The sequence below is a fragment of the Cimex lectularius genome, unplaced genomic scaffold (assembly GCF_000648675.2).
Source record: "Cimex lectularius strain Harlan isolate CLEC.00 unplaced genomic scaffold, Clec_2.1 scaffold135, whole genome shotgun sequence".
NCBI lineage: Eukaryota > Metazoa > Arthropoda > Insecta > Hemiptera > Cimicidae > Cimex > Cimex lectularius.
This window is the reverse complement of record NW_019392793.1, coordinates 728468-752284: the sequence shown is the minus strand read 5'-3', so window position 1 is coordinate 752284 and position 23817 is coordinate 728468. Positions and strand designations below refer to the sequence as shown.

Below are 23817 nucleotides of genomic sequence, written 5' to 3'. Positions count from 1 at the left end.
ATTGAATTTAATGGAATGAATGTAATTGTTAGAGTGAAAGTAAGAGGTTGTTTAACCCGGCCTGAGAAATATTGTGTACTTCAGGGTTTGTATGTGACGTTTGGAGAGTAAAAGTAAGTTATTAGCGAGAATGGAGTGGGCTCAACCCCCCTCCCCCCGAGGAATATCGAGTACTCTTGGGGAGTGTATGTGACTAGACTTCTAAGTTTGTGATGTTTTTTAAGTATTGTTTCTTTTGTGTCTATTCTATAATTGACATCCTGAAGTACATGAGAGAGTAGCATTTTAAGATATCAACTTAGTTTTCATATAAGTGCAACGAGTAAGTCACAGATCGTCATTCCGCTCAAATGGCTGCATAGATAATTGTGAATAATATGTGGATCATATTGTAAACTGGTTTAAGCGACACACAATGAGTGTCATTACAGGAATTACTTTAGTTTTTTCTATTCCATAGACGAAGGCAACCAGAAACACAATCTTTTTTTTTATTATTGTACGTGTATAGATTTCGTGGTACTGCCCTTCCCCTCTTCCGCTGTTTTAACATAAAAGCCAAAGTACCGTCAAATATTAAAAAATCAACTTGTTAATAATTAACAAAAATAACTTACATGTCCAGCTTCATGGAAACTTAAACATTAAAATTTACAACTTGACTATGATATCTCAGTTGTTCAAACAAATAAAACAGATAATAAAATAAAAACATAAAATTAAATTATAAATAAATAAATGAATAAAAATAAACATGGTGTATAACACGGCACTTAACGTTATATCAAAGAATAATTAAAATATCATTCCGAAGTGGATAGATGTACTATAAAAAGTATTTTTATAAAATTATGTTTTTGGTTATCACCGGGTATGGAATAGAACAAATAACATTTTTTAAAAATTTAAAAATAAAAATGTTCAATTTTTGTATTTATGTGTGGTGTTTATTGACCGTTAGTTAATGATTATTTGGAGATAGTGAAATGCGGTCTGGTGTGACGTATGTTTTAGAAAAACATTTTCTTTATCGTGCCAACGTTTTGATCTTTATTGAGATCATCTTCAGGGCTCAAAGTGTTTGTTTTCCGTGTAGATGTATCATTCTTGTTGAAGGCGCTCTCAACACGACAGACAAGAATGACACATCTCCACGGAAAATAAACATTTCGAGCCCTGGAGATGATCTCAATAAAGATCGAAACGTGGCACGAGAAAGAAAATGTTTTTCAAAAAACACCTAAGCCACATCAGACCGCAACTCACGATCTCCAATAATCATTTCGTATTTATTTTGCTTGTATGTCAAGACTAGTATTTTAACCGGTGTTCACAGTCTTTGCATGTAGAACACCAAAAGTGATAATGTTATACAGTCTCAATGGCACTACCCTGTAGCTTTACCCCTATGAGCAGTTTTGAACTGTCTATGTAACCTCAAATGTTCTTAATAAGGTAAATGAAATCCTGAAGACATCTTGTGAGTTGACTTCTGTGTCTACACTTGAATCGAGGACGTAAATAGGCCCGTTTGTATTAAAAGATTTTTAATAAGGATTCACAGTTTACACAGAAACATATAATAATAATTGTAAATTGTGGGTTGAGAGTTGATTATAATCGAATGGATTTCAAGATCAAGATTTGAAGTACGCAATCTGAATTAAAATCTTAAGCCTTAATCTCAATTCCGACCGCAATGAAAATCCTTCGGACGGCGTGTTGTATTGTTTAATCTATATAATCTAGAAGAATAGCACTTAATCGCGCTAACTCCGCTTGTATAAAATTGGAGATCCCCTCTGGGGGAAAGAAGACGTAAGTCCGAGGATTAAACGACGCTGGCTGGAAGAAGAAAGTTGGCCCCTTAGCATAAAAACGATGAAACGACGCCCCCTTCAGGCACAAATTAATCTTCAAGATTACATAATAAATAAATAGCAGACATACAAAATATTCTTGAAATATGTTAAGAACAAGAAAATATTTCGTAAATCAAAGCAGACAGGTAGTAAATAATATATTCGACCGTGTGAGATCTGAGTGTTTTATTATATAAAGTCATACCACTAAGCTTATAAACGATCTCTTCTTGACTTGACATTTTTTTATTCTTTCAATTGCCAATAAATCATTGACACAAGCTTCTTCTCCGATTATCTTACTAATTATTGACACAAGGTTCTTCACCGATTGTCCTAGTATTCCCCCAATCAGACGGGTTTTGGGATTTCGCCATACGATTTCTCGTATGTTGTTCTTTTAAGTTCATCATGGGATAAGCCCAGAAAATAGCAAAATCAGGTCCCAGAAACTAATCACCGTACTTGTACTTCTTTTAATCCACCTTCTCGCTCTCATTAAAGTTTCGAGGCAAAACACCTTCAATCAAGTGGAAAAGTTGATACAAATGCAAATTCCCAGTACGTTAGTTGTTAAGTTGATAACTGCCTTCTTTCGTACAATTTCTTCACAAACCGATTGGTAACAAAAAATAGTTTTAAAATTCCTGCATTTTCTTTCTTTTTGAATGACACAAATGCTTCTTTTTTCTGTTTTGTTTAAACGTTTTTAATTAATCCGAACATGCGATACCAGAAGAGTCGAGATCAATCGAATATTGTGGCTTTCACTTTTCAGCCCGGATGGAAAATGTTGACCGTCGAAACACGATATCTTGCTATTTCTCACTAACGAATCCGTTTCCATTCATCAGAGAACCCTTTTTCTTCTCAGTTGATTACAATTGATATTTGATTCCCAGACAATCAGGTAACCCTAAACCAATGCATATTATCGAGAACCACGTGATATCAACTTAACTGAAAAATAATTGAAAATTTTCAGTTGTGCTAAGGCATAATTTATATCAATTAACTTTCATAGTTTGTTCATGCTTAATGGTTCATTGAAATGACATTTTACAAGAAAATCTCTTAGCTTTCTACTGATATAAATCATTTTAAGTTTTATTATCATTCTTCTTAAAATCATTTTTAAGCAAAGCATTTAAGAACTGTCAGATTCAAGTTCGTAATAAGATCTTCATTAATATGTTTTTTTTTTACAATATAGTGCTTGTACAAGTGTAGATCACGGCTGGTTAACAGATAATGGAATGGTTAACTGTCTTCTGTCTCTTCTATTATGTTTTAATTGAATGTACAAGGTTTCGTGAGTTATGTATCACAATTTTTTTCTTATTAATCTAATTTGGCTAACGGATAATTATAAACTGAAGAAAAACGTAAGAAGACAATCACAACACATTCTTACCTCAGTTGGCCTGCGATGAAACCGTTCGACACCTTAATGACTGGGGTCTGTATACTTTCGTGGATTTAGATTTTACCCAAACGTGTTTCGCGGCTCACGCCACCATCAGTGAAGAACTTTTGTCTCTTGCCCGTGTATGTTGTATATATAATCTGTACATAGGGAACAGACCCTTTACAGATAGAGAGACTTCTATTATTACATAATTGTTTTACAGAATTTGACCAGTTTAAATTAAATCCGTTGGTCTTGTGACATTTGGATTTATTTACATTAGTTATTCAGATATCATATAGTGTTCACACCCGACCGCATCTCACGATATCTGAATAACTATCGATTAACGGTCACTAATCTCTACACATTTATTTACATTCTAACTTATGTAAAGTGATATCAATTATGATGATTTTGCTGTATTATGAAGTGAAGTTTTGTAAGTATATTTATGTTTAATCTTACATTCTGACTTTTTGACTCTGCTGTTGTGGAATTGTATTAAAATACCACAACAAAATATTGGTCGTCGCGCAAATGCAGCCGAGAGAAAACGAGAAGATGCACGAAATGAAACAGAAGAAGAAACAGCACAGCAAAATAAACGAAATAGATTTTATAAGGTCACGTGTTACTAAAACATCACAACACGAGGCACACGAAATGAATCAAGTCAAGTAAGAATTAGAGAAGTCTATTTTTGTTCTATTGTGATCAAAATTAACAACGTGACAGTAGTTCATTAGGCATGCAAATGAATCGATTAAATAAAACTGGATCGTATTGCATTTCTGCAAAATTGGATATTGAATATAGCTTGCAACCAGTTGTGGTTGTTGAAAGTATGAAAAATTTTGCACACATTGAAACGCATTAATATTAAAGAATGAAGCACTCGAGATGTGTTGTTTGTATGGTAAAGTTAAATTGCCACCATTAAAATCCCCACCTGAGCCTTTGTTCTCATTAGTCGCCGAATCGAAGCATTTTTTAATAACATACAAAATTATAATACTTGCTTTCAAAATCCTTCGTTTGGTGCAATAAATATAATAACTGACAATTATATGCCAACATTCAAGACTCCAAGACTACCATACAGCTCTTTGTTACCATTGCTGGATACTGCCCTCAAATGGGAAATAAAGAATGGACGCCCACCATGTATCCCAGTTATGAGCACCGAAGAAGCAGATGAGTGGATGGTGAGGGAGTGGCAGCTCAGATGGGACAATTTATCCAAAGGTCGTCACACATATCACCTCCTCCCTAACATTGAAAATCGACTTAACATGAAAAATCTAGTCATTGACCACTATATGTCTCAACTACTGAGAGGGCATGGAGGTTTTGCCGCAAAATTCCATGCCTTCAGACACAAACCCAGCCCGATATGCGAGGGCAGTGAGGAAGAAACGGCGGAACGAGATCAATGAGCAAACAGCAACCATGGAGGCTCTCAGAACAGTGATTGCCATTCTGGCGGGTTTCAACGCAACGATGTGGAAATGCGTAATGAGACAGTAATTAAAAATTTAAATGAGACTTAATTAACTTTGGACAATAATGAGAAGTTAGACAAGCCTGAACATCCCGAGTTAAATAAAACTGTGACTAAGAGCTCGCCAGGTGGAGTAGAGATGCGACCGTCAAATAGACATAAGAAAGCTTCCGTCTGTAATCTAAAAAGCTATACACCAGCGCAAGACAAGAAGCTGCAAAGAGCCAGATATGGCTTAGGTGCGGCAAAAAAACAAAGGCACAGACGGATGCTGCCCTCAAATATATTTAATTAGAAATTGAAAATCAAATAAATCAACGTTGCGAAATTAACAAATATATTTTTATAAGAGACAAATTTAAAAGAGAAACAGTTGAATCGTTGCAACAATTATTTCATGAGCACAACGAATTGATTAAATTGTTCAAAACAACCATCTGAGTTCGTAGGATGCTCCAATAATAGATGAAGTAGTCTTTGTTGGAGAACAAATCACACGACATAGTACTTCAACGTCGAAATAATCGAATTCGACTTGCTGCAGATACTCACCGCTCCTACGATGCATTACTGTATCCAATATTGTTCTGGCAAGGATAAGACGGATACAGTTTAAACATAAAAATGATCGATCCGGCAAATGATGAAGAAAGAAACGAAAAGGTCAGTGATATAAAATTCATATCGATTCGTGAAAATGAACAAAACCAGATTTTAAAATGCCGTAAATCGTTTGATCAATACATTGTTGACAGCATACAAACGGTTAAATATATGAGGAAATGAACGGAAAAGGGTTGTTCCCCAATGAAAAGGTTCATTATAGGCTATCCTCGGCCGAATTAATTATCAATGGCGGTTTATACACTTTTCAACCTGTACGTTGCAGGTAATTTATTAAAACTAATCATTTTAGCACATCAAACTCTCTTCCAGGCCATCCTAATTATGTATTGACCGCACGTACGATTGGCAGCAGAATATGCAATACTGGAATAAAAAACACAATGACAATTATCATCTAACTAGGCTTTGTTCTTTGTTTTCTTTAGTGAGATGACAGACCCACTGATAACAATAGAGTTTGTTCCTTTTACAATAGAATTTGTAAAGGTATAAAATATCATAAATTAACTTGACAGATGGATAAAAACCCTGCAAGTAGGAATAGTAGCAAATTTACAGTTAATCCTATTTGCTATTCAATTATAATAAAATAACAACAAACGTCAAACAAAAGCTGGAAACATTTCTCATTATGCAAGGAATAAATGGAAACAGAAGAAATCACCCAAAACAGTTTTCACATTCCAGTTGATGACCTTTTGGACAGATTTAAATTGATCCGTAAGTTTTTTTATTGTTCTTTTTTGGCCTTTTTTGATTATTTTTAATATAAACAACAAATTTGTCAGCTATTTCATTGATTGAATTAGTGTAACGTTGCTTGTAAGTCTGCCCTAACGGCGTACAAGACCAACACTTCTGCACGACTTATATGTCTTGCGGGTCTAGTATATGTAGTATGCCATGACGCCCTAATCGCAAATATCTCTAAACGGAGGCAAAATATCCACAAAAAACGTTCGGAGTAAAAGAATTTTCTTTTCACTTCTATTTTATAAATATGTTAATTTTATGCCATGAAAAAGATGAAAATAAAAATTTTCATTAAACGTATTTATTTTTTTCCTGCAAAGAGCTATAGTCATAGCCGGCGCTATTCTGCATTTTCACGTTTTCTGCGTTTTTTCTACAAATCTATAATAATAGATTAGAAGCCCCTTCGTGGGTAACTTACTCTCTGCTGAAATGTGGTATACATTGAATATATAGCTTTTTCCTTAATAGACGTTTCCCCTTCACACCTGGTGATAATCCTAATTCTATACCTAACTCAACTACAAAGAAAATGGCCTTAAACGCCTCGTCCGGTCTAATGGATTCATTACGTAAATATAAATGTTACTAGAATAAAATATGCCTTATCTATATAAAACAACTTTGTAATATCACTACAATTCGATTGTTAAATTAGAGCAAATTTTCATCCAAAAAACTAGCTATTTTAAATATAAATTCTGAAGTTTTTTATACATAACTTATTACTACATTCCTTAGAAGCCACGCCATTTTTGTGTATTCACAAAGTATTTTTCGGCTAGAAAGTCGAGTTTTTCATAAGCACGTTAAGGAATGACATTGTATTTACAAAAATAAAAGAAGAACAGACGGCCAATAAATTCCTGTTGTATTAGAATACAATACTTGCTTTATATATATACTTACTTGTATATACTTACTACTCTCTATAAGGAACCAAAGTTTAAAATAGATACCTTTGCATTAGACAGGACACACGGTGCGACCTTTCCCAGCATTCGAAACTTGTACGTGTGTTTTCATTTGTTTATATTTTTTTTATATAAATATATTTAATTTATAATTAATTTTAAAAAACTAAATATATTTTACTATTTTGCCAGTGTAATTTATCTTGATGTGACTGATATCCTCCTTAATATTATAATTTTGTTATAATTATATATAAGAAGATCAGGGATAAGGTAAATTTGAGAGAGGTTCCTTTGTTTAAGGTACAAGTAGAAAGATCGGGTGAAAGATCTCATGCACTCTTCAAAGCGTAAATCATAAATTTATTATGGCAGGAGCCACAATTCCCTGTGTTGAAGTGGATTGTTAACCGTTTAAATCATTAGAAATAATTTCGAAATAATCCTGATGAAGAGAATATATTCTACGAAGCTTAATGAAGGAATTGAGTCTTTATCTTTCTTTCAAATTTGCTTTATCCCTCATCATTTCGTATGCATAAATGTAATTTATTTAAATGTAAACTTTGATCAGTAAAAACAATTTATTGAACATTAACAACAACATTCAACATTATATTTCAACTACGTCCTGAAAGAAATAACTAATGAAACTATCTAATTCTAGTTTAAGTTGTGAAATTCTTTCCGAGCCAACGAACCATAAATACGTCAAAATAATGTTTATTTGGCAGAATTGGATCTTTGTGGCTCTAATATTTTTCAACAGATTAAACAAGTGTTACTGAACGTGATATTACACGATTTAAGTCCACTGGATTAATAACCCCCCTTAACATAAATTTATCATCTACTAGTGTACAAATGATAAATTCCTTCCGCTTAAAGCACTGGTCAAATGTCTACCGATGGTCAGTCAATTTTTTTGTAAACTTTGTCTGTATAATTTTGTAAGAAAAAACACAAGTACATTATTTAAGCAAATAAGATTTCAAATGATTATTGGGAGATGGGGAGATGCGGTCTGGTGTGACGTAGGTTTAGAAAAACGTTTTCTTTTTCGTACCAACGTTTCAATCTTTATTGGGATCATCTTCAGGACCTGGGATTTATCAACATTGTTTAAATTATACAAATACATGTAGGATGTGAAAAAGGTAAATTTATACAATGCTAGAAATTTTAGACTCAATCAAAGAATTTGTACTCACTCAAAGTGTTTGTTTTCTGGGTAAATGTGTCATTCTTGTGTGTCGTGTTGAGAGTGCCAGTGAGATATGGATGTTTTATGTTTATATACGTTGCATTTTGAAGGGTTAGAAAAGGAATTCGGGATAGAAAAACATTTTTATACGAGGAGTCGGCTTCTTTGAGGTGAAAGGAGCCGACAATGGGAAAGAATGGGAAAGTGTTCGGTCTGATTATCCTTTCAGGATTTTATAGACGGGGATAATTAGGGAAAGGAAAGTCAAATGTTTAAGAATAAGTCTATGTAGAAATGTTTAATGTGAGGAATATAATGATTGTTTTATATGTTAAATTTTGTTTTGTGTGATGTGATGATGATATACGTATACGTGTATGTATGTTATTGATATTGAATTTGAGTAATGATATGCGACTGAGGCTACATGTGTCCGTTTAATTGATGAAGTGGTTATCTCATAGTATACTCATACATATATCATCATCACATCGGACAAAACGTAAGTTAACATATAAAACAATCGTTACATTCCTCACATCAAAAATTTCTACATAGACTTATTCTTTAACAATTTGGCTTTCCTTTCCCCGTCTATATAATCCCTAATTGATAATCAGGCCGAACGATTACCCATTTTTTCCCATTCTCGGCTCCTTTCACCTCAAAAAAGCCGACTCCTCACATAAAAATGTTTTCTGTCCCAACTTCATTTTCTACCCCTTCAAAATGGAACGTATGTTGTTTATATAAACATAAAACATCAATATCTCACTGGCACTCCCAACACAACACCCAATAATGATACATCTATACAGAAAACAAACACTTTGAGTGAGTACAAATACTTTGAGTCTAAAATTTCTAGCATTGTATAAATTCACTTTCTTCACATCCTACATGTATTTGTATAATTTAAACAATGTTTACAAATCCCAGACCCTGAAGATGATCTGAAAGATCGAAACGTTGGCGTAAAGAAAATGTTTTTCTAAAACTACATCACACGAGACCGCATCTCACGATCTCCAAATAATCATTAATTAACGGTCACTAAACACCCCACACTATCAATTATGTAACAGTAAATTGAGGAAAAAATACCGTTTTAACAATAAAAGCACATTTTATGTTAGTTTAAAATATATAAAGTATTAATTACAGTTATCTTATAAAAGGTTAGATTTCACCAGAGTTAAGCGTTTGATTTTACTCTCTGACGTTTTTTACTTCCTGTAATGTACTTAGCCGCATGACCAAGTTTTGCGTTTCCGTGGAAAAAAAGATTTTGAATCCAATCCTAAAACAAAAAGAGTTATCAATATCGTTCCATCAGTTGAACTCAAAAGTTCAGGTATGTTTCACTTAAGTGTTAAAACACCTACGACCGTCAAACTGATTCCCATGGCCATGAGCGCTAGGCCGACAAAAATGTAAAAGACTGTTACTATCAAATTTATCTCTTCCTGGAAAGAAGGAAACATTTCATTTGATTCCTAAAATACTGGTATATATTCGGATTTTACATTTGGGATAAAATCGCCAAAGCTTATTGTCAGAAGCATCCCATGGACGAAATACCAAGCGTCAAAAAGTTTCCATTGTTTTTCACGTTGCCAGAAATAAATGGCCCCTAACAAAATATAAATGAATTCAATGAAGACATACAGCAACAGCATCCCCCCCGTAGTTTCTGACTCCTCCGAGTGCTTATGGGTTTTTTCCTTTTTATCCGTTTTATTATTTTCATTCTTGTTATCCTTAGGGTCTTGATTATCCTTATTCTCTTTAGGGTCCTTAGTATCCTTAATGTCCTTATTTTCTTTCTTCTCTTTAAAATCCTTATCCTTATGATCTTTATTATCCTTATTAACCTTACTATCCTTTTGATCCGTATTTCCATCGTCCTGATTGACCCTTAAAACCGATTAAATTTTATATAATCCATTGATTAACCAATTCTATCAGTTTTCTAAATAAACAGGGAGAAATACACATACACTTTCTTTTTCTTTCTTTTCCGGCAGCACATAGGCAACAATATTTTCAAAATATGCGCCAACTTTACGCCCACGATTGAAAGAAAAATGAAAAACAAAGGAATTCCAAACAGAGAATACACGATTACGGCAAATTTTCCGATAGACGTTTTCGGAGCGTAATGATTTCCTGTAAAAAAAAAATAATATTGATAATAAAACCGTACAATTTTTACAAGCAAAAAATTACTCACCGAGAGTAGTATACGTCGAAGTACAGAAAAAAATCGACTGAACAAAGTTCCAATTTATTTCATCATTTCGGCTTAGTAAATTCATATCGGATGAAAATTTTTTTTCAAGAAAATCGTAGTAGCTACTTATTTCTGAATTTGCATCTGAGAACTACAATGAAGCAACAAATTACAATATCCAGTTGGTTATAATTCTATATTTATAGTTACTAGTTATAGTTTTATATATTATATCTCTCTCACACTCTCTCTCTCTCACTCTTTCTCTCTCTCTTTCTCTCTCTCTCTCTTTCTCTCTCTCTTTCTCTCTCTCTTTCTCTCTCTCACTCTCACTCTCTCTCTCTTTCTCTCTTTCTCTCTCTCTCTCTCNTCTCTCTCTCTCTCTCTCTCTCTCTCTCCATAAAATCCTCTTACCTCGTCCTCATCGTACTTACATTCCCATTAATTAACTGACCTCTTCTTTTCAGTATTGCATCAATCATATTCTGTTCATTTCTCCCTTCGATGATACGAAAAAACAAAGCGCCCAATAACGTATAAACTACTATAGTGACCCATATCACTAAATGGAGAGCCCAGCCAAGTTGTAAATTCGTACTTTGTCCTTGCACCCATGTCACGACAGAGCTATAATTAATCGGTTTCACCGCTATAAAAAAATACTAATTATTATGCAGTTTTACACGTGTATTTTGATATACAATTTTTTAATTTATATAGTATGGAAAAATACAAACGTTTTATTTTAATAATCGACCTCCTTTTGTTTTTTGGCACCTTGTGATGTCTAATGAGATGCTTCAGTTGTGACTTCTGTTTTAATACGCTTCTATTATCGAATTTCATCGGCTTCAAAGGCTTGACACGGTGACTTTTGATTTTGAGCTTCCTTCTCAGTGCTACCCATTCTGCGAAATTCCTCGGCTTACGACCGAACTGCTCGTGCAGCTTAATCCGTTCTCGAAGTTTGTCGTTCTGGATCTTCAACCTTTCGGCGTTTTTTTCCATAGCTTTACATCTGTCGGACAATTCCAAAATGGTCCTTTCGATTAATAAGAACATCAATCTCAGTTGCGACAGCAGCTGCAGCTTTTGACGTATCGCCTCCCTTTCCTTCGGCGCCCTCTTGTCGATCTTCATGTCGTTACGCCGGCAATTGCCACAATACCACTGTTTTAAAGTCGTGACGTGGTTTTCTATTGAGTGCAAGCTGAGCTGCGGTTTCTGGCAAAGCCCATGGTAAAATTTCTCACAGTTGAAACATACAACTCCGGGTGTCATTATGTTCACTTCTTTCAAGCAAACGGCACAAACACCTTTTATCGCTAACATTTTCCTCTTACATTGGACGCTCAACGAAAAATAAACACCGTTATATAACAGATGTTTTTTTTTTTTGTTTTTTTTTAAGAAAATTATTCGTGGTTCTTCCATCTGGTTTTAAAACAACCATCAATAAGTAGTTTTTCTATTCATAATTACATTTCACCCTTGCAGAAAAGAAAAACTTATCTTGGGATGCAATTTCATATACAGTTGGAAAATGAAGGCCCTAAGCAAATGGTGATGATGAATATGAACAAAATCGCTAACTTTTCCATTATTATCGTCCAACCCATCATACCATTTATTTATAAAGGTGGAAGGTAATTTCCATCATATGTAGACAAAATCTGATTTTATTATTTTTATTTATTTAAGAAGTGACATTTATATATTTGCTTGAACAAAAGAATGTTGGGTAAGAAGAAAGGCAGATATCGGAATTTTATAAAGTGAGTACTGAAAACCGTTGATTACTTTGCCACTTTAACTTTCTTCAGCCTGTGAGGAACATCCGGATAGGACAAACCCACGAGAAAACGCGCAGAAATTATGGCGACATGCCGACAATTATCCGGACGAAACGGGCAGTAATAGAACGACCAGGATGACCGAAGAATATCACCAACAAAAAATGTTCTTGTTTGGATAACCAAATCACTAAGAAAATACTTAAATATCTAAACAAATAAGCAAGTAATTATTCGTTTAAGCTAGGGCAGTAAAACTATTAGATAAAAAGAAACACATGATTTATCTATTGTTTTATTTAAAAATTATTATTATTAGATTTTCATTAAATTTTTATTTTATAAATATTATTTGAGATCATGAGATGCGGTCCGGTGTGATGTAAGTTTAGAAAAATCTTTTCTTTATCATGCCAACGTTTCGATCTTTATTTAGATCATCTTCAGGGTCTGGGAATTGTAAATATGTATAATTATATTAAATATTAAATTATACAAATACATGTAGGATGTGAAAAAAGTGAATTTATACAATGCTAGAAATTTTAGATTAAAAAAAATTATATAATGCTAGAAAATTTTTAGATTCAGGAAAAAATGAATTTATACAATGCTAGAAAATTTTAAATTAAAAACAAAATAAATTTATACAATGCTAGATTAGAAGTATTTGTACTCACTCAAAGTGTTAGTTTTCTGTGTAGATGTGTCTTCATTTGGTGTCGTGTTGTAGTGAGATATTGACGTTTTATGTTTATATAAGTGGCATTTTGAAGGGGTGGGGAGTTGGGACAGAAAACATGTTTTTATATATTAGAAGTCGGCTTCTTTGAGGTAAAAGGAACCGACAGTGGGAAAGAATGGGTAATGTTTCAGTCTGATTATCTTTTCGGGATTATATAGACGGGGATAATTAGGGAAAGGAAAGCTTAATTGTTGAAGAATTACACTATGTAGAAATGTTTGATGTAATGATTGTTTTATATATTATAATTAATTAAGGTTTTTAGTTGAGATAAAAAGTCAATGGCACGAGCGGGATTCGAACCCACGATCTTCGGCTAGATACTTAAATACTACCTCGGTCCACTCGGACACCAACTTCCCATCTCAACCACACCTTTTGAATTTTCCCTCCTTTTTGCCATTTTTCAAATGTCGTGTAATCGGATTGGATTCTCGACGACAAATGAAATGGCCACGGAGAGCTTTAGTGAAGTTTACTTCATTTTAAATCATTAAATTCACTAATTTCGTGGTCCGATTGACCAATTAATAAATTACAATTAATTAAGGTTTTTAGTTGAGATAAAAAAGTGAAAAAAAATGTAAAAAAAAGAAGTCAGGGTGTGCGCTCTAGGTCTCTTCCCGGGGGTGGCTTTGGTCGGCTCGCGCGAGTCGGGCGGGTGGTGTCGCTGGCAAAGCATATAAGCAAAGCTACAAAAAAAAAAAAAAAAAAAAAAAAAAAAAAAAAAAAAAAAAAAAAAAAAAAAAAAAAAAAAAAAAAAAAAAAGTAATATAACAGTTTTTTCGTTTATTAAGGTTATTTTAGCTTTCGTAATTAATTACACAATAATAACAACAAAAACTAAGTATATTTTCATCTGAGAGGGAGAAAGAAAACCAAACTGGTGATCTCGACGCGATGAGTTCCACACAAAAACGCAACTAAAGGAAGGCCCAGGTAAAGTAGAAATAGCCAACATTACACCCAAATGCCACCTTTTTGGAAGCCTGACCCGAGGATTTGATTTGTTCAACTGGAAGCACAGTTTGGGACAGCGCGTACATCAGACAAAAAAAAATTCGATGTTTTTCCCAACTCTATAGAAAGGGAATTGTTATCAAAAGGGTTGTTACTTCAATCCCCACAGCACAGACAAATATAACTAAAAAACAGGCTAATAAATGCATTTACAGACAGCGAGTTACACAAATTAAAAAATGGCAGACCTCAATATAAACGACAGGAAACAGTCACAGTTTCTTGCAGAAATTAGTAAACCTCTCGTAAAGCCAAGTAAAAACAATTTTCTCAAAACCTTATTACTACAGTGTTGGCATTGAGGCGTACAAGCTATTCTATCAGGTTGCAACGATTCCTAACCAAAATAACAGCAATGGCTGACAAAATGGGAACTTGGACCAACGCACATCCTTAATTTGCCCAGGTTTCTTCTCATAGGTCCAACAACTTCGGAAATAAAGAACTAAAAAAGCATAAGTCTAGAATAATTGGTAGCCTGATCGCGCTGTCATCCAATTTTTTGTAATTTCTAATATTAATTAATTGTACTTTTTTTACTTACTTTGTAAAATGAAATTTCTACATTTGTTTCTGCTTTGAGACTAGGTTGTTGAAAACTGGAAGCTTTTGTTATGGCAAAGAAAAATAACTTCCGTACGAACGCTATTAACAATGAATAATCTATGATCATTATAATATCCCTTTAAATAAATTTTCTGGTATACTGCTAGACCTACATGACATTCTGTCAATTAGACTGTTCGATCGATGAAGTCGCCGAGGGGGCAAAAACCTGTCTTATCTTGTTAACAGGACATGTTGGAACATGATAAGCCTCTAAAAAAGGAGGCGGAGGTTACCTTTTGACCATATTCCTTAAAATAGAACAACAATCAAAAAAATTGGAGGATATCGAATAATGATTATCTAGAGAGAACGGATTCAGCATTCCAAAAAATTATTTTTAAGGTAAGGTGTAAAAATCAATAATTTTGTTTTTCCTACAATCAATTGTGATTTTATTCCGATAATTAAGTTGCAATTCATATTCCGAAAAATAAAGAGGGAGTTCGCAAACGTTTTAAAATGTATAGATATGACAAGGAAACAAAGGCTAACAAAAAATATTAGTAGCTTGAGACATAGTCAGTCATGCTTGACTAATTAATAAAAAGATACATTGTGATTTATTGCAAATAAAATAAAGGAAAAGATAGCGAAATGATAAGAAAGGGGGTGAGAGGAAGAGAGAGGGGGACGGACAAACAGAAAGGAACTCTCACAAACAAAGAGATGGATACAGAGTGAGCGTGATAGATCAAAATTCACAGATATTGATTTACTTGAGAGAGAGATAAAATATTATTTTATTCTTTATTCTGGGACTAAAGTTCCCTAAGAATAACACTAAGGGCACAGAAATATTTACAAATCTTGAATTAATGGAGGTTTGACGATAACATGTAGTGAAATAAACTAAAATAAGTCACATAATAAAAAAATATAAAAAAATAGTGTATTGCCGGACCCGGACACAAATCCACGAGTGAAGATGGCCCAATAAATGACCCGATGCCGGTTCAGCATTTTGCAAATATGTAGAAAGATGGATAAAATAAAAATAAAAAAAAATAAAAAAAACCGTAAAACCCGCTCATCCCCAATCGACCTTATCCTTCCGCAACATACAACCCATACCTTCGAAAGATCCTTTCTGATCCGAGCCCCTAAACTCTGGAACTCCCTTCCCCTATCTATTCGTCACGCTGCCTCCTTCTCCTCATTTAAATCCCATCTTTATAATCACCTCCTCTCCCTCCAAGCAGAGACCTCACGATAACATTTATTATTTTTGTCTTTGTTTAATATACCTCGTAATTTTCTCTTCTGGCCCGCCTTACTGGCATACATTGTGCCACGATTTCTATCTATCTTTTTTTTCCTTTTTTTTTTAAATTATGTGACTTCATAGAAGGTTATTATATTTTGTCTCATGTAAATTATTCTAAGGGGACACCAGTCCCAGAATAAAGTTATTTTTCTTCTTCTTCTTAAAAAAAAATGTTAGTGATTCATTTATTAGAGGAGGGTGAGAAAGGAATACTGATATTTTGTTCTTGGAGTGATAACTTCAAATTTATACTGTTTATGTAAAGTCTTGGATGGGATAGAAAAGTGTCACGAGCAGGATTCGAACCCACGATCTTGGGCAAAATACGCCTCTGCTCTACCACTTGAGCTATCGTGACTTCGATCCACTCGGATACCAACTTCCCTTTTCAACCTACAATCGTTCGAGTTTTCCCTCTATTTGCCATTTTATATTTTTTTTCATTTTTTCACTGATTTTTTTATCTCAACCAAGACTTTACATAAAAAGAATAATTAATTGAAAGAAGTAACTTGGTCAAATGACCACTAAAATATAAATGGATTAATATTTAATATTATATCCATTATATTTCATGGTCCGATTGACCAAATACCTTCTTTCAATTAATTCATCTTTACGTGAGTTATTGGTTGAAATGAAAAATTTAGTGCACGAGCGGGATTCGAACCCACGACCTTCGTCTAAATACGCCGCTTCTCTACCATTTGAGCTATCGTGACTTCGATCCACTCGGAAACCAACATATCGAATAGATTACACCACATTTGAAAAATGGCAACAATGAGGGAAAATTCGAAAGGTATGTTGAGATGTGGAGTGGAGATCCGAGGAATCGAAGTTTCGATAGCTCAAGTTGTAGAGCAGCGGCGTATTTAGCCGAAGGTCGTGGGTTCGAATCCCGCTCGTGTCACTGACTTTTTTATCTCAACCAATACTTTACATAAAGTTTAATTAATTGACAGAAGTAATTTGGTCAATCGGACCACGAACTCTAATGTATTTAACTTATAACATTTAATACAAATTTTTTTTCTCGGGACACTGACGTTTTTACCTCAACCAAGACATTACATAAAGTTTAATGAATTGAAAGAAGTTATAAGTTAATTTGTTAATATCTTGGAGTTGCTGTTTTGATAAATTATTTAAAATAATGTACAGTAATAATAATAATAATGTTTCTTCCATATTTATTTGTGACCTTCTTTACACTATATATATTTCATTCAATCTAACAAATTGAATAAACTTCGCAACTCCAACTCTCTACTCAAGCTCTGCTTGCTGAGAGTTCGCTTCATAACTATAAGATAAGTAATAAGTAATAATTATTTGCATTTTTATCAATTATTATTAACATAATACTAATTATACTTGTATTTATTTTTTATTCTTATGTTTATTTATGATATGTAATATTTTGTATGAAGCATCTAAATAAATACAAATCCACTCGGACGCCAACTTCCCACCTCGACCTTCTTCGAATTTTCCTCCTTTTTGGCATTTTTCAAATGTCGTGTAATCAGGATTGGATTCTCGTCGAAAAATGAAATAGCCAGGCAGAGATTTTGTGATGTATACTTCGTTTTACTTATTGCTAGCTATAACTATCGTGACAAGTAGTTAGACCAGCTTCATATTGAGCCGAAGGTCGTGGGTTCGAATCCCGCTCATGCACTAACTTTTTCATTTCAACCAATACTTACATAAAAAAGTTAATTAATTAAAAGAGGTTATTTGGTCAATCGGACTCCACCTGTCTGTAAATGTAACGGATTCCACCACATGTCGATCCAATCTTTTTTTATACGTTTCGGCTACTGTTTTAATATGTCAAGAGGCGGGGAGATAGGTATTTTGAAAATTTGAGAAGAAAATGTTAAAATCCGCATTTCCTTATTTGGTTTATTTATCACAAGTACTGATTTCTCTGAAGAATCACATTGGATGATAAAGCTTTTACCCAATCGACAAATCAACCTTTTACAACTTGTTAAATACTTTCAACTAATTAGGAAACTTAACGGTGTTTCATCGACACTCAAAGGATTCAACTTATCTTTAAACTGTTTTCCAGTGTCACATATCAAATTAATAAGTTTGCCGTTAAAGCCGTGCTTAAACAAGCTTCTATAAGCACGGGGCGTTTTTATTCTCTACTTTTTGGAAAGCTGGTAATCAACAAATATTTACATGTATATTGTAAATTACTTATTTTAAATAATGAATCTTTCGGGAATTTTATATAATTTTTACAACCTTTTTATAAGAACTTATTTAGTGTAATTTCAAATGATATAATTCAGATCACTTAATTAAGCCACTTAAGATGGCTAGACAGAACGTAGCGATGCTTCCTGTGAATTCCTTACATGCCAGGCCATTTTACCCGTCGTGAAATCCTGAGTTTCTTGCCTCCGGGGTAACGAGTTTATCCGAGAGGAATATTTCTCGGTATTCCTGTGGTGAAAAAAAACCCACGGGATGTGGAATCGTGTTAGAAGTTATGTGACGAGGTTCTCCTGTAAAGAGATACTGAGAGTTTACCCCTTATAAGCCAACTAATTCCCTTAAGGTAAGATTTTGGAAAAATTTCTCCATTTCTCTTCTACATTGAAAACTAGTTTATAAAAAATATATTACCTAAGATATTTTGCTTTTCTTCAATCTAATCTGAAATCCGTGTTAGATTTCACATAATTAAAACTATTTAATATTTATTGTTTATAAGAATATGTTACCGTTAATTAAATTATAATCATCTCTAAGAATTCCGTTTCGTCTATTTTAAGTACAAATTTATTCTTAATAATAAAGGAAAGAAAAGAATCCCCTTTTACGGTGGTAACGACAGCGTTACAACAAAACTGCCAGGGACTTAACTGACAACTTCTGGAAAGTGAAAGAGTAAAAGAAAAGTATAATGAATTGTTACTTTCCCACTCCGATTCCACCTTGGTGTAAAACTAAACAATCAACACCTGAAACCGTACTTCGTTTATGTTACTCTTGAAAAGGCTCTTCTCTAAGTTACTATTTGAAAAATTCACACCTTGCCCTATTCTGTCAGTCATTTAAATGAGTATTTAAAAATCTCTATTACATATCTTCTCAAATTATCCCTATTTTTTACTATTTTATTCTCTTTGCCTGACTGATCCCTTTACGGCCTTTATAATTTGCTAAAATTGTCACTTTTCTGTTGTTTAATAAACAGATCATTTAAACATGTAAGACATACAAAAAGAAAAAAAGCGCGAGAGAGCGCAGAGACGCTAAGAAGTTGCGAAATACCTACCATGTCCTAGCCACAAACATAGAAAATAGGAGTACCAATACGACTGATAAACTGTAACAAAAACTGTAATATAATTGGAAATTATAAAAATGTAATATAATTGTCTGAGGGGCGTCGGTGGCCGCAACGGTTTAGGCGTTGACTCGGCGCTCATCACTGTAAGGTAAAGGTCCCGGGTTCGGATCCAGCGGTCCTGCAATCGAACCCGACTTACACACGGGCTTTAAAAAAAGAACACCGGCACCCCGAGAGTTGACTAACGTCAGCTGTTGCGGACCGGAAAAAAATCGTCTGATACGTGAGAATGATGTCCACCGACAACCCACCCTTTAAATACTCCCATTGTGTGACATAATTTTCAGTCGGAAAATTGCTCGGATTTTACTGGAGAAAAGTTCTACTGGTCTGTTAATTTTTGGAACATGTGCTTGTAGGAGACAGACGTAATCAGTCTTAAGGTCTTGAGATTTCAGAGATTCCGATTTCATTAAAACGCGGGGTGGAAGCTAAAAACCATATCCATCATCTGTAGAGAGAAACCGTTTTAATAATGACAAATAACGGCGTTTGGTCTCGAAGCAATAAACACATCGCTCAATCATGTATGAATTATAGTAATACATAGTTATTATTTGTACGTAAGGTCTCGGTTGGGATGAAAAAGCCAGTATCACAAGCGGGATTCGAACCCACATATTGAGCCGAAGGCCGAGAGTTCGAATCCCGCTCGTGACACTGGTTTTTTCATTTCAACCAAGACCTTACATATAAAGAATAATTCATTGAAAGAAGTAGGTCAATCAAACCACTAAGCTTAGTGGACACAAGACATAGTGTTAATTAGGAAATTATGAGTATGGAATTTCTTATGCATTAATTTCAAAAAGTCTCTTCTTTGTTTTTATTTTATATATGGAAATCCTAAGGTAGTCTTCCGACGAATATTGATGGTGAAGTAGCACGTTCCAACCCAAGTGCATAAATTATATATTGATCTTGAACTGTATGAAAATGAAACTATTTTTATTCACTGCGCAAGTAAATTTTTTGTACATTCTGTCCTTTCTTTACTAGAGACACTCAGTTGAATTGTCCCTGTAATTTTAATTTTCTGTGTGCAATGTGTATTTCTGCCAAATGATGAAACGCCATGAGCAAATCACTTTTACACTTAACAATAAATCCCGTCCTTATTCGTTGTTTTATTTGAAAAAGTCGTCTCAAACTTCCAAAATAAAAATATATAATGTGATGTGCAATGTAACAATAATAAGTAACGTAAAAAAAATTAAAAGAACTTAAACTATATTTTTACTGTTATTGAACAGTGATCTCGTCTGTAAAACAGAATCCAGGAAACTCAATTTGAATTTTGCCAGACAACTCAAGCGGCTAAAAGTATCCTTTTTTACGAGGATTCGCAACAACAGAAGTCATACCAACTCTCGGAAGGACCTTTTCTTTACAGGACGAGTGTCAACGCCTAATCCGTTAAGTCTATCCCTTTTTATCTTTTATTCTTGGAAATAATTAATTAAACACTGAGCGTTAAAGCGTTATGTGGTTCTCATTGCAGAATATTCGAGATATCTTACAAATTTTTAAAGACTCGTAGACTAAAGACCAGGAAGACCTCAAATGTATATCTATCAGACGGTACGAACATGCTAGTGAAATTCTGACTTTAAATTAACATGTCTTCTAACAAAAATTTCAAAAGTAGATAATGAAAAGTTTGACGCTTTAGTGAGTTTAAACACACAACCACGATAAATCCTTCCAACTTACAGAAATTCCTTCCCTATGACGAAAATGTACCACAAACAACCTCAACTAAAAACCTTAATTAATTGAAAGATATTAATTGGTCAAGCGGACCACAAAACTAGTGAATTTAATAAGATAAAATTTCACTAAATTTATTTCACTAAAGCTCTCCGTGGCCATTTCATTTGTCGTCGAGAATCCAATCCGATTACACGACATTTGAAAAATGGCAAAAAGGAGGGAAAATTCAAAAGGTGGGGTTGAGATGGGAAGTTGGTGTCCGAGTGGATCGTGGAAGTCACGATAGCTCAAGTGGTAGAGTAGCGGCGTATCTAGCCGAAGGTCGTGGGTTCCAATCCCGCTCGTGCCATTGACTTTTTTATCTCAACTAAAAACTTTAATTAATTGTAATCTATTAATTGGTCAAGCGGACCACGAAATTAGTGAATTTAATGATTTAAAATGAAGAACACTACACTAAAAGCTCTCCGAGACCATTTCATTTGTCGCCGAGAATCCAATCCGATTACACGAAAGTTGAAAAATGGCAAAAAGGAGGGAAAATTAAAAAAAAAAAAAAAAAAGATGGGGTTGAGATAGGAAGTTGGTGTTCGAGTGGATCGAGGTCACGATAGCTCAAGTGGTAGAGCAGCGGCGTATCTAGCCGAAGATCGTGGGTTCGAATCCCGCTCTTGCCATTGACTTTTTTATCTCAACTAAAAACCTTAATTAATTGGAATTTATAATTAATGCTCCACAAGAAACAATATTTCAGTTTAAAAAAAAAACTCAACGTAAAAGTTCGATTATTATAAATTTTACCTTACTTTACACCTCCGACATAAAAAATACCCTATCTATAATGTTTCTTTTCAATAAACTCTGACAACCAGTAAAATATCAAATGGTTCAGAAATATTTTTGGCTTCTGGGAATATTTGAGCGGAATGAAAGAGGCCAAAGTTTGCCTTCATTTCAAAATGTCAATAATGTCAAAGCGAGGTCGACCTGAAGAAAGTTTAACAATATTGTATTACCATCGAAATGAAATAGAAATTTATATAAAAGAGACGTCATCAACATCAAAGACGATCTTAACAGAATAATTCAAATAACTTCTACCACGCAATACACTTAGCAAATATAATGATTTTTGTAGCTAGTTACACATTATGTTTTGTTAGAGAGTTTAATAAAAATAAACAATAAAATATATACCCTACGTCTTGTAAGTATTTAGGATATTTTAGAGAGAGGACAGACGTGTTAACTTACTCCAAATCCTTGTAATTGAACATTAATATATATTGAATATTAGTATCAATTTAGCCGTTTGGTATATTTATACATATCGCTGTGATAAATTTACATTATTAACGAAAAAGGTTGAAAATAGAAAAACTAACAGAAACAATTAGGTGTTAGGCCCATTACTTTTTATACTGTAATAAATAACATTTTTCGTTGAAGTCTGATAGAATCCCTTACAGTTTTTCTGTTGATACGGTATTCCTTTTTCAATCTGAGTGTTTTGACAAACTTATGAATATTATTTTACGTTTTAGTGGTCAATTGGCCAAGATAATTCTTTCAATTAATTATTCTTTCTATGTATGGTGTTGGTTGAGATAAAAAAAGTCAGTGTCACGAGCCACGAGTCACGGTAGCTCAAGTGGCTAGAGCAGCGGCGCATTGAGCCGAAGGTCGTGGGTTCGAATCCCCCTCGTGACACTGACTTTTTTATCTCAACCAAGACCTTACATAGAAAGAATAACTTATGAATACTGTTTCAAAAAATTTCTTTCTAATTAAAACAATGGCTAGATTGTAACTTCCTATGAGTCAATATTAATAAATGTTCACTAGTATACTTTACTAGTGGAAAAAGAGAGCATTCAGCAAGTATTAAAGGTATTACACTTCATTCTGTTCAATTTTGAATTAATTTAATTATTCTTGCTATACCATTAATTTTGTTGATCAATGTAAATATTTGGGTGTATATTTTGACAGAAATATGAAATTTAAAATTCATGTTGATAAACTCACTGTAAGGATTAGAAAATTGTTTCATACATTGAAAGAACCTAGAGCTATTTTGGGATCAAATTTGTTGTAAATAGTCTATTTTGCACTTTGCCAGTCGCTATTACAATATGGAATTATTGCTTGGGGTAGTGCCAGTAATAGTGTTTTTACAAAAACTTCGTACTTCTCAAAACATTATCATCAAAATCATAATGAACAAACATCCGAGGTATAATACAATCACTTTATATGAAGAATTTAATATTCGTAACATAAAACCATTATTTATATTATCTTCCTGTACTCATGTGTATAAATTAAATCTCTATTATTGCAATTACCATGAACATAATATGCGTTATTCAAACAATACTAATGTAATTTTACCAAAAATTAAAACAGAATTATATGCAAGACATCCTTATATTGTTGCTTTAAACTTTGCCATTACGCATCAAATTAATTTTAGTAATTTTTCTAATGTTAATATGTTTAAAAAATTTGTATTAAATGTTATAAGTTAAATACATTAGAGTTCGTGGTCCGATTGACCAAATTACTTCTGTCAATTAATTAAACTTTATGTAAAGTATTGGTTGAGATAAAAAAGTCAGTGTCACGAGCGGGATTCGAACCCACGACCTTCGGCTAAATACGCCGCTGCTCTACAACTTGAGCTATCGCGACTTCGATCCACTCGGAAACCAACATATCGAATAGATTACACCACATTTGAAAAATGGCAACAATGAGGGAAAATTCGAAAGGTAGGTTGAGATGTG

General features: G+C 33.6%; 1 protein-coding gene and 1 long non-coding RNA gene across 4 annotated transcripts; one reads left to right on the top strand and one right to left on the bottom strand.

Moving 5' to 3' along the window:
• Nucleotides 1-9322: 9322 nt before the first annotated feature.
• On the bottom strand, nt 9323-11951 carry LOC106663760. Of its 3 annotated transcripts, none has more exons than XM_014388848.2 (7): nt 11243-11951; nt 10940-11154; nt 10506-10656; nt 10273-10441; nt 9799-10189; nt 9638-9738; nt 9323-9572 (listed from the first exon to the last, which is right to left on the bottom strand). In XM_014388848.2, the coding sequence occupies exons 1-7, from the start codon at nt 11937-11939 to the stop codon at nt 9482-9484; spliced, it is 1815 nt and encodes a 604-aa protein (XP_014244334.1). In that variant the 5' UTR covers nt 11940-11951; the 3' UTR covers nt 9323-9481. The 3 variants fall into 3 exon arrangements, with proteins under 3 accessions (XP_014244334.1, XP_024083685.1, XP_014244335.1); XM_024227917.1 differs by having other exon boundaries at nt 9654-9738; XM_014388849.2 differs by having other exon boundaries at nt 9324-9572; nt 9658-9738.
• A 244-nt stretch (nt 11952-12195) lies between these two features.
• LOC106663761 lies at nt 12196-12584 on the top strand. The gene is made up of 2 exons (XR_001340083.1): nt 12196-12280; nt 12329-12584. It is a non-coding gene; the product is annotated as an uncharacterized LOC106663761 (long non-coding RNA).
• Nucleotides 12585-23817: the final 11233 nt, after the last annotated feature.

Excerpts from the sequence above, each read along its gene's own strand:
- LOC106663760 (XM_014388848.2), bottom strand. The coding sequence starts at position 11,939 with ATGGAAGAACCACGAATAATTTTCTTAAAAAAAAACAAAAAAAAAAAA. Across the intron at positions 10,657-10,939 it reads GTCAGTTAATTAATGGGAAT|TTCTCAGATGCAAATTCAGA; the intron begins GTAAGTACGATG and ends GCTTCATTGTAG. Across the intron at positions 10,190-10,272 it reads AAAAGAAAGAAAAAGAAAGT|GGTCAATCAGGACGATGGAA; the intron begins GTATGTGTATTT and ends ATCGGTTTTAAG.